The sequence below is a fragment of the Ursus maritimus genome, unplaced genomic scaffold (genome assembly GCF_017311325.1).
Source record: "Ursus maritimus isolate PB19 unplaced genomic scaffold, ASM1731132v1 scaffold_11, whole genome shotgun sequence".
Lineage (NCBI taxonomy): Eukaryota > Metazoa > Chordata > Mammalia > Carnivora > Ursidae > Ursus > Ursus maritimus.
This window is the reverse complement of record NW_024423453.1, coordinates 60,866,999-60,879,137: the sequence shown is the minus strand read 5'-3', so window position 1 is coordinate 60,879,137 and position 12,139 is coordinate 60,866,999. Positions and strand designations below refer to the sequence as shown.

At 36.6% G+C, this 12,139-nt stretch overlaps 1 protein-coding gene across 2 annotated transcripts in view; it reads left to right on the top strand.

Moving 5' to 3' along the window:
* GLRA3 (glycine receptor alpha 3) overlaps positions 1 to 12,139 on the top strand; it is a 181,348-nt gene that overhangs the window by 157,245 nt on the left and 11,964 nt on the right. The window contains exons 8-9 of one of the 2 annotated variants that reach the window (XM_008705064.2): positions 6,876 to 7,019; positions 9,281 to 9,325. In XM_008705064.2, the coding sequence (XP_008703286.1) occupies positions 6,876 to 7,019; positions 9,281 to 9,325 (189 nt within the window). The remainder of the gene's footprint in view (positions 1 to 6,875; positions 7,020 to 9,280; positions 9,326 to 12,139) is intronic. The other variant, XM_008705065.1, reaches the window with a different exon arrangement.

Sequence of the window (12,139 nt, the reverse complement as noted above, 5' to 3'; positions counted from 1 at the left end):
GACTCAGTAGTTCCATGGACACTATCAAGAGCATTTCCTGACATGTTAATTATTATAATTATTTCTCTAATAATAAATGGCCAGTGATCTGAAGTCATTCCATGTGACTCAATCAATTCAACATGACCTGAGAGCACATAGTATGATGAGCAGTGTAGGTCCTAGAAATACCAAGATGAATAAGACTTGGCCTTTGTCTTAGCTTATGGGATATATTAGCCTTAAAGGAGAAAGATACATTAATGGATAATGTCAGGACAGCAGAACAAGGTCAATAATAAGATGAATTATTTGGTATTTGCTTAAACACAGCTTGTTAAAATATCAATATAGATATTTCACTTTGAAATCTTCAAGAACATATTTTTGTATCCCCATAACCAAAGTTTTTGAAAAATAGAAAGCATTTAGGCATTGTGGAATAGAATAATTAACTGAAGGTGGGACATTCAAGTGGTGCTATCCAGCAGTCATCCTGCTTACAAATAAATATAATTATAGTTGTAGTGAGTGGCCTGGGAAAGGGTTTCTATGAGGAAAGGGGAGGTAGGAAGGTGAGAAAGGCTGTCCTGGCATTTGGAAAGGGTTCTCTAATAATGTGTTGTGTAAGCTGAGACCTGAAGGACAAATGGTAGTTACCCAAAAAAAGGAGTTTTCCAGACAGAAATAACAGGAAATAAATGCTTCTGTCAATTGCTTTCAGATTCCAAAAAAATAAAAGAAGGAAAGACTAGTTAGTATAATTAGCAAGTAAGAAAGTGGCATAAGGTCGTAATTATCATATGCTCAGAGGCCTTCACTGACCCTCCTCATCTAACATAGCAACCCCTTCACCCTCTCCTACTCTTCCCATTACCCCATTGTGGTTTCTCTGTTGTACCTCTTCTAAATTATCTTTTTGTTTTTATTGTATGTTTTCCCCAAATTGAATGTAAGTTTCATTAAAGATGGATCTTATTTATCTTACTCATCTCCATAACTACAACACTAAGAACCAAACTTGGGTACATCAATGGTGTTCAATGAATGAGAAAAAATAATAATAATTGAGTGCCTGTAGTAAGAGAAGTAAGTGGGAGGCCAGTCATGAAGGGCTTTATACACCATAAAACAGACTTGAGACTTTCAATTAATTGAAAGCAAATGAAAAGTTTTAAGTGAAAGGATTTGCATTTTAAAATAATCATTTATTGTTGTGTCAAGGATAGATTTGAGGGACCGAAGAATAGGTCATTGTGGTTGAGATCACTGGGATGGTAGTAGGAAGGATGGAAAATGGAAAATGATAAATTTGAGAAATAGCAAGAAAGTAAAATTAACAAGGCTGGGTCTTTGATATGAGAGAACGAGAGGACTCCTAGTGTGTGTGGGGGGAACAACTGCAAACACAGTGTAACCTTTCACTGAGGAGACGGAGGCAGCTGTGTTTGTTTGCTGTTTGTTTGGTGGAGTCTGGTAGAGACTCATAACTCTCGTTTCTAGTTAGAGTAAATTTGAGGTGCGTGAGTCATCCAAAAGGTGTAGTCAAGTAAGAAGCCAGAAGCACAGTGGAGGAATTGAATCCATGGTAATAGGTGAGGTTGACTCATGAGAGGTTTCAGAGTTAGAATAGAAGAGTGCCTGGACTCTATCCCTGAGGAACTCAGGAGAAGGAAGCAGGGCCCACAAAGCAGAGTGTGGTAGAGCTGAGGGAGGCAAACCTGAAGAGCATGGGTCACAGGAGCCATGGGAAGAGCAAACTCCAAGAAGGAAGCAGTCTTCAATATGGTGGCTTTGAACAGGTCTCCAGGACAAAGGTCCTCCTGACTGATGCATCTAATTAATAAACATTTAGGTTTTATTGTCTCATACTTTTGTATTCAAGGGGTAAGACTGAGGAGACATTGTTGCTTAAAACAATTGTTGAATCAGGGTTCCAACAGCACCTTGGATGAGGCGACTGTTGACAAAGTGATCCAAAGGATGAACCGGATTGGAGCGAGACTGCCCCTAAGGATGGCAACCAGTAGGCGATGGAAAGAAGGCGATAATTCAGAATCACATGGGTGTGTTGTATGTCATGAGTATGTTGGGCGTGGGTTGGAGTAAGAACTGCTGTCCATATTTTAATTATTTGCCCTAGAGTTCCAAACCTCCCAGGTCCCAAGTTTGCTGCATTTTGATGGGCAGTGAGGGTAGAGGAGGAGAAAAAGAGTTGAAATTGGTGAAGGCGGTCAAAGAGGATGAGGAAAGTAGGCCCTTTAGGCTCAACACTCAGGAGTTGTTCACAATCAGCAGGCATAAGTGATGTTTGTATATCTCTGCTGTCATTGAAGATATTCATTGGATTAATATGGAAATTAAATGTCTGATTTATCTCTGGTTCATGTCATTATAGATTCAGGTTGTTAAATAATGAGCACATACTTTATGAGTCATATTCTTCCAGGAATGATGTAGCTTGAGACAGCGCTTTTGAAATCTGTATTATATCTTTCAGGACAGGATGTATTTGAGGGCAGCCAGAGATTTCTGGCATAAGTGCAGAGCTTATGAGGTTTAAATCTATATTTTATAAACAACTGGACACTTAGCACAGCACTGGAATAAAATGAGGGCATACCTGTCTTTGCTCAGTAGAGGTCATTCTGATCAACAGAAGTCACACTTAAAATAAGTGGAGGAGATGCAGAGGGCTCCTTTGTTGGCATATTTCACATGTAAGTTGACACCATTGGAAGTGTCAAGAAATGGCCTCTTTTTAAAAAATTAATCCAACCCAAGGTATGAACAGAGCGTGACTTCAAAAAGTGAATCTCCAGATGAATCATCATCTGTGATTCATTCTTCCCCTGTATTTTAACATTGTACACCTTCATGTATCTGTCCGTTTATTTAGCAAATATGTACACACATGCCAAACACTATAATGGTGGTGAACAGCTCAGAGATAACATCTGCCCTCAGAGAGTTCACAGTCTAAACAGAAAGAGAACAAGCATGAGCAATTACAAGGCATTATGTTCAGGTAAGCCCGCAAGTGCCATGGGATTCTGAACCAGCCTTGGGCAAAGGCGAGCCTGAGACTGAAAAGGCCAAAAGAGAAGGGGGGAGAGAGGATTGTCCTTACTTTATTTATTGCTCCCCCCAAAATAGATCTCCCCTGAGGAGTGAGCCACTTTCCCCCTTTTAAACCACAGCCTAAAATTGATTAAGATTTCCGCAGGTTGATATTGACAAAAACACCACTAAGTATTAAGAATGAAGAATGAGAGAAAATACAGAATATACAAACAGCACAGAAATAGTCAAATTTCCAAAGTGTAAGGTATTGATCCTTGCGATAACTATACATTGAGTCCAAAGAACTAGTTAGTGTATCATTGCTTATGTCTAACCTCGAGTTCTGCTCTCCTCCATCCACAGCTTCTTGGGGGAAGGGACATTTGTTTCTATCAGTAGGGAAGCAAAATTTTTAGGTAATTGTCCATTTTCCAGGAAAAAAATGAAAAAAAAATTACTTCACCTAAATATCTTTGATTCTTTATCTAATTCCTGGCAAATGAGAGAATTTTTTTCCCACATGTAACTGACATGACTAAGGTTACACAACAAAATGAATTGGCTCATGCTTGTAGCACAAAAAGTGATGATTTCACCAATATTGTTTTCATGATATAACACTGTGCGCAATACAGACACATAGACAATAAGAAAGGGTAGGTAGGGGCGCCTGGGTGGCTCAGTCGTTAAGCGTCTGCCTTCGGCTCAGGGCATGATCCCAGGGTCCTGGGATCGAGACTTGCATCAGGCTGCCTGCTCTTCTGGGGAACCTGCCACTCCCCCTGCTTGCGCTCTCTCTCTCTCTCTCTGTCAAATAAAATCTTTTTTTTTTTTTAAAGAAAGGATACTAAAACTTACAGAAAATTTTCATCCTTAAGCAATTGACATATATGGCAATATTTGTCCAATTACATCCTCAAATCACTACCCTGTTAAGCTGAGAGAAAAATTAAAGCAGTTTCTTAAAGATTACCGAATTGTTCCCTCCAAAGGTCTACAGGCTGTTTGAATCTGTTTCTAAGAAACAGGGACATATTTCTTCCTTTTATGCTTCTCTTTGTTTCACTTCTTTGTGTTTTTTTTTTCTCTTAAAAATAGTAATAATAATAATAATCTCTGTTCTCTTTGTTCTTTTTTCCTTTCTTTACCTTCTCTTCCTTACCTTTGAGGAGGCAGAAAACAGCAAGGCGCTGTGGAGCGAAGGAGGTAGTCAGGGTGAAGGAGGCTGGCTGGGGTCAGCAGGACTTGGGTCCATGGGTCAAGGAGAAGGTCAGGGCCAAGGTGGCCAGTGGGGCCTTCGGGTGTGAGGCCAGAGCCAGTAAGCCATCTGGGATTAATGGGGTTCAGGCTGGAGGTGGCTAGTGGAATTAAGATATTTAGTTACATACAGGGAGGCTCTTCAAATATATGTTAACGATAATGACAGACAAGCTTGTCAGTGTCCGAGAAAGTGTTACATCAATGAAAAAGGTGAAAGCTAGAGTGAACCCTGTGATATTGAATTGAAATTAGAGATGCCAGTGGAAATTCATGTTTTAAATATAGATAGATAAATGATAGATAGATAGATTGATGAATGATAGATAGATAGATAGATAGATAGATAGATAGATAGATAGATAGATGATAGATGATAGATAAACAGAGAGGGGCGCGTGGGTGGCTCAGTCAGTTAAGCATCTGACTCTTGATTTCGGCTCAGGTCATGATCTCAGGGTGGGGATATCATCGAGTCCTGCAATGGCTCTGCCCTGGGCGTGGAGACTGCTTAAGATTCTTTCTCTCCTTTTCCCTCTGTCCCCCCACCCCACCACTCTTGCTCTCTCTTTTTCTCTCCCTCTAAAAAAAAGATGCACAGATAGATGATAAACAGATATGTTATATATATTATAATAATAATATTATATAGTGATCAGTGATATATATAATATATATTAGTTGTGTGTGTGTGTGTGTGTGTATGTATGTATGTATGTATGTATGTATACAATTCCTAACTCTGTCTGCTAATAGGGCCTTGAAGTAGTGATACCCAGGAAACAATGAGCACACCCAATACCCAGATCCTCAGTTTCTAAAAACCATTCTTCACTGAAGAAAGGATTCTAGGAAGAAGAAAGAAAGAAAGAAAGAAAGAAAGAAAGAAAGAAAGAAAGAAAGAAAGAAAGAAAGAAAGAAAGAGAAAGAAAGAAAGAAAGAAAGAAAGAAAGAAAGAAAGAAAGAGAGAAAGAAAGGGAGAAAGGGAGAAAGAAAGAGAAAGAGAGAAAGGGGGGAGGGAGGGAAGGAAGGAAGGAAGGAAGGAAGGAAGGAAGGAAGGAAGGAAGGAAGGAAGGAAGGAAGGAAGGAAGGAAGTCCTTTATCAAGGACTGGACTATGAAATCACAGATGAGTTGGGAATGCCTCATGCCAGAAACTAAGAAAGTACCGAAATCATGATGGAGACTTGCCAAGAGGATGCATGGCCTAACCTCTATGGGCTCCTCCTGACCCAATCAGTATAGTGTGAGCATCAAAATAGTGATGTGAATGCACTATAACCCATTGAGCAAAATCACTATTTATTAATCTCTACTAATATAAATAAATGAATGTGGGAGACAGAAACTTCCCTTACTGTAGAATGCTAACTAATGCATGTGGATGGAATTAGAAAACTCGCATTTGGAAATCATCATTGTAGTCATTGATTCAGACAAAAGTCATCAGTGTCTAAAGGATGAAAATTTAAAGGCTAAGAAGATATCATGTAGTTTCAAGTACCTCCCCACACAAGGGAAATTTGTAACTTTATAGCAGAGAAACCTGGTAGACAGCACCTTAACCAACCTGGTATGGTATGCTGTGAAGAATGCGGCATCACTGTTCCTATTAAAATCCCATAACCTGAGTCTCAAATGAGGAAACATCAGATAAACCAAAAGCGGGAGACACTCAGAAAATATCTGGTCTACACTCATCCAAGATATCAAGGTCACAGAAGGTGAGAAAATATTCCATACTGAAGACTAAAGAGATACGATGCCAAATGCAACACACAATTCTGGATTAAATCCTGGAATGGATGGAAAAAAATATTTTCTGCTAAAAGGGCCTTTGTTGAGACAATTGCTGAAATGAGAATGGGCTTTTAGGATTAGATGGTAATATTTTATGAACGTCAATCTGATTTGTTGGACGTAGTAGAGCTACGTAGGAGGGGGTTGTCCTTTTCTTTTAGAAAATACACGTAAGTATTTCGGGGTAACAGGCCATCATGTCTGCAAATTATACTCAAATAGTTCCAAGGGGGAAACATAAATGGTAGAGATAGAGACAAATATAATATTTGGTCAAATGTTAACAACTGGGGAACTTGCGAGGGTTTTTTTGGTTTGTTTTTTATTTTATTTTTATTTTTTTTACTGTTCTTACAAAATGCTTGTTAATGTGAATGTTAAAATTATTTCAAAATAAGAAAATTTAGAGAAGCAAATATGGAACTAAAAGGTAAGTGGCATTATCTATATTTCAATGTTACTTCGTACTTTTTCAAGCATTACCCTATACTACACTGACGGTAAAATTACACTTCAACTTTTATTTTCTTCATCATATGTTTGGTCTTGTGCCTCACTGGACAACAATTTTTAACAAAACATACACAGGTTATAACATATGACTAATGTACAAACTTGCAAAATTAATTTCTAAAAAATGCTTATTAAGTTAAAAAAGTCTTGGTCTTATTGCTTTCTTTTTCCACCTGATATAAATGGTACAATTTAGAATCATTCAGTTTTGTTCTCGATGGAAACAATACAACTCAATTTGCTCACTCTTTCTCTCTTTGCTAGGTTTCTTATGTCAAAGCTATTGACATTTGGATGGCAGTATGCCTCCTTTTTGTGTTTTCAGCACTTCTGGAATACGCAGCTGTAAATTTTGTATCAAGACAACACAAAGAACTTCTGAGATTCCGACGAAAGAGAAAGAATAAGGTAGGTGATTAAATGCATCGGGTTCAGCGGGATACCAATTTTTACTGGAAAGTAAATTTGTTACATGTAATACAGTGGTGCAGAGGGGAGGTGGAGTCTGGGAACCAAAGGATACGAATAATCCTTTGGTTTTGTCCAATCAAAACTGAAATTGTCAAAAATAGCTTCAGGGATAAAATGGTGACGTCCAGTTCTACTTTACACAGCATATCTATTGACATGAAAGCTTTATCAACTTCTTTCTAATGTACTTTCTGGAACAACACCATTTTTTGCTTGAATTAACAAAAAATATCATTTCTTACTTGCAATGTTGAGAGTGTTCCTGATGGTCTTAACGTGTCATCGGATACAGCTATTCAAGTTGTTGCTTTTATCAAACTAATTCCTTTCATTGTTTCCATAAAATATTACCTATTTGTTAATGCCATGATGTTTGTGTAGAACTATGTGGTCTCTTATTCAGGCATACTTTCGTGTTTTTAAGATACCTATTCTGAATCCCTATGGGAAACATAAGAAGGTGCTATTATTGCCTTGCTGTACTTGTTAAATGAAACCCAGAAGAAATTGTATTGAGAACATCATTAGGAGACCACAGGAAGTTGCAGAAATAATCTTGTAATTGAATTTGGATGTACAGAATGGAGTTGTTCCCCTCTATTAAGACTTGTAATGTTGTCGTTCTTTATGTGCATGTAAGCTCGATCAACCCCTTTTCCTCTTCTGGAAGGGAGAGTTTCTATTGACCAGCATATCTATGAGTTTACTTCTTTTAATGTGAATGTGCCAACTGATATTTAAAAGCAAATAGATTCATATGCAATAGAGAAATGTCAAAGTTTATGCAACAGGAGAATTGTGGCCAGAATCCAATGTATTGGAATATTTAAGTCAAAACATACTCGAATCTTAGAAATAATAGTCTGATTCATATAGGATGCATTTTTAAGGATTTTGAAAGAATTTATTTTTTTTTTTGAGGTTTCCTTGTGGTTTTTTAATTATTTGCTACAATTTACATAATCATAAAATTTTTTAAAGCCCTAAGGCCATGATCTCTCAGTACTGATCATTAAACATATTCTAAAGTAATAACGAATTCAGTTATGTCTACTTGACTCCCCCAAATCATAATAAATACCCAATTCACAGTAGCATGGAAGGAACATCTAGGACTGTGATACTCTGAGTAACACATGGGACAAAAACAGCCTGAGCTCTTATTTGATCAAGTTGTTTTGAAAACAAAAGCACATAATTTGTATATTGAAACATATTTTAATAGGGAGAGTAACTTTTCTCGATCTTTTCCTCCCCACCATACCCCCATCTACTGGTTTCCTTATGCTTTTCTCCTTTTTCTCACTCTTTCCTCCCCTTCTTTCTCCCTCCCTACTGCCTACTTGCTCCCCTTTCTCTCATGACACTTGGCACTGCCTGAAACACTACCACAGGACAAAAAATTCTGTATCACAAGGGTAAATAAAGCTCCAGTTTTCCTTTCCCTTTAAGTGACCGATAAAGACAATTTTTCCTTCTAATGTCACTAATCCGAAGTAAAGTAATACTTATTTCCCCTTCTCATTTTGGTTTGCTTTTTCACTTTTGTTTTCCATTTCTCTACCTTTTTCCTCCTTCCTATACAATTTGGAATATGTCAACCAGGTGCTGGGAGGTATTAGGTATGTGATGTCCAAGTGGGGGCTGAGAGCTCAGATGCTTTCCACATGCACCACACATGCAACAGCAACAGTGTCCAAAGGGTAACATAAGAGACTGTTAAGTGTAGATGCTCAATTTTGGTTCTCCTTTAAAAAAAAAAATTATCCTACCAAAGCAGCTCTTGAGTTTCACTACCGGTAAGAATATCAGGATATATAGTGAAGCCTGTTATTCGTTAGCTCACAGAAAGACGACAAGATTATCTTTTATAGTGAGTGGCTCTCTAGGAAAATATAGAAATGCAAAAAGAGTAATATCTTATTATTGTCTAATGACCAATTGAAATATTCAGGGAGCAAGTATCGTAATTGAGATTTAGTGTAGAAAAAAAAATCGGATTTTTGTTTTGTTTTGTTTTTAGTTCATTTCATACTTTGGGGGTTGGATACCTTGCATATGTGAAAATCGATTAATTGATACATATGTATGTGAAAATGATATATGCAATTAAAACCAATTGTGCAATTATATTTACTCATATATGACTTGATTCTCTGGTTTCTCAATCCCTCTTGGTCCACTTTACCTTCCCACAGACAGAAGCTTTTGCATTGGAGAAGTTTTACCGTTTCTCAGACACGGTAAATTCACTTTCTTAACTCTAAGTAGAGGAATGTGGTTATCAGTGAAAAAAGCAGACAGCATATTCTGCACCCAGGCAGTGTTTGGTGGGGAAACATAGCCCCTTGCATATTTAAAGCCACCATCCCCCTTCAGCTAAGGATATTCTCTTTTTCAAACTCCATTTGTCTTCCCTCACTCAGTAAAAAGATATTTAAATATTATCCTTCATCTAATCAACTGAGTTATTTGGTGAAAATGATTCTTAAATATATATTAAACAAAAATAATACATATAATCTTATAACAGTCTCCATGAAAAACATAGTCATTTGTTTTGAAACAATTAGTTCCAAAAATTAATAGAAAATTTATTTGTACAAAGAAGTTCTAAATGCAGCCTTTCTTGTCAGAAAACAGAAACCTAAAAATAAGACAAAAATAAAATACTTTGTCCAACCTATGTATCTTTACAATCTTTTCTTAATGTTGAGATTCTCTTTATAATAAATGAACAATTTTGGTTTTTGATAGCAGCATCCTTTGAAACATTTGATTAAAAAGAGATCACAAGGTCACATGTCCAAGTATAATAGCTAAATAGTTAGAAAGGTAGAGCACTGGACTTGGCTACCATAACACAGCATTCAATGATTGCATTTAAACATACCCACACCAAGAATTTCATACTGTCCAGTCTATTAAACTAATTTCTGGAATAAAATGAATTTAAAAGTACCTTCCCAGATGATTCTGCTGCACATCTTGGTTAAGAATAGATGTAATGTTAGATGAACAGACCAGAAACACGTTACATTCATCTAATTGAAGGATTCTCTATTTTCTAGCAGGTATCTAGAGACAATATTATTTTAAAGCTCTTACTAAGTTTTCTTATATTAAAATATGTAATGATTCAACAAATTTTTCTACTAAAATTGCATATTTTTTCCCAACATAGCTAGCCACTTTTCCTTATTTTTTCATCCCTGGGGCTAAAAATTCACTTGATCCAATTACTTTTACCTAATTATCTTAACTTTAAATTTAAAAAAAATTTTAATTGCTTTGTATTTGCATAACACAAATAATTTCTTTGGGAGAGAACATATTTAAATTTCTAGTAACTAAGCAGTTAATGCCTTCAGGAGCTTTAGTATAAAAACTATGTATTTAATCAAGTATTTCTTTATAAAACAATGCACAAAGAAGTCTGATGAAAACTTAGGTTTATCTCAGCAACAATCAATAAATACTTACTTTAAAAAAGAAACAATATGGTAATGCAAATACATTCATTAGAAGTTTCTGCATTCCGTTTATCTTGTAATATCCCAATCATTATGCAAATTTGGGGTTGATCATTTTGACTTTTTGAAACCATTTTTCTCAACCTAACAACCCTCTGGGCTGACTGAATTCATCATTTTTTTAAAAATTATGTATTTTGCTTAGAAATCTTTAAATCGACATAATCTAAATGAATCTAAATGTTGACCCGAAGCCCTTTATCTTCATGAGGAGGGGTTTACCTAGTTTTTCAAGCACTCTAAGTTGGCAGAATAGGCAAAGTCAAAAAAACAGCCTCAGTAGAAAAAGTTTGGCACAACAGGGGACCTTACGTTGATGTAAACATGATTCCTAGGAAAGTTTTAACTTGGTTCAGCATTGACTTAGCGTCGTACGGGATCTCTTATATCTGACCTTTTCTCTATTAAGGTACAAGTGGGTGAATCTTCGGTCTATTGTGAAAGAATACAAGTTTGCTCTTGTACCCAAATTTCCCCACCCCACACTGTCATAGCCTGCTGTGTGCTGATTACCCACCGCACCATGTCATAGACGCTTATCCCCAGTGCTGTATCTGTGTGGGTGTATGCATGGTATGAAAGTTTTTCCGTCAGAAGTTGCTCTTTCCACGTGTGATATCATTACTTGCGTCCTGCAGGGTTATAAAGACGGGCCAGAATGTTTCTGAATATATGTTATTTGTTGAGAGAAATGGCTGATACGGGGGTTGCATTTCCCGTAGCTTCTTCCACATCGCGGCATAGTGACGCCACGGTTTGAGAAGAGAAAACATTCACACGGTATTCTAGCGCCTCTATCTTCCTGCTCCTTATTGTATAGTCGTTATTATTTATGTACTCAGATGAAATAAAGATGGACCATTAGTTCTAGATTTGAGAAACAACGACCAAGTTTAGATTCTGCGAGGCGCGATGGATATCTTTTTAAGGTTCAGATATCATTGACTGCATTTTGACTATCTATACAAAACTTGTCATTATTTTATTGACTTACGTGTTTACATGCTGTCTTACTTCAAAAATGACTCAGGGTAACTTCTAAGAATAACAAATGATTGTTTTTTTCTGCCCTCTACAGTTTTTTAGCTCTATAGTCTTAGGACAAACACAAACATATATGTATCCTATTTTGAAGGGAGGAGGTTCCACAAACAGGTGAAGGCAATGTGGCACGCATATATGCTAAATTATTTGATAAAGTTACCATTCTAGGTCAGTTTATGCTATATTCTGGAGTACAAGATATTCTTTCAGTAGGAAAACATTGCCTACAAATTTCCTGCATGCCTGAGGAAAAGTAGTTTCAATAATATCAAAGTAAAGTATATTTGAGGGACTCTGATATACAGGGGTTCAAAATTTCATCCTCTCAGGTAAAACAAAAATTGTAAAAATTTAATGATTTCCTGCAAACAAATATTTAGAATTTGTGTTAGACACAGCTAATTCTTAGAGCTATATTCCCTCTGAAATATCTGTTTAGGAAAATAACATTCAACAAACTAATGCAATCTCTACTTAATC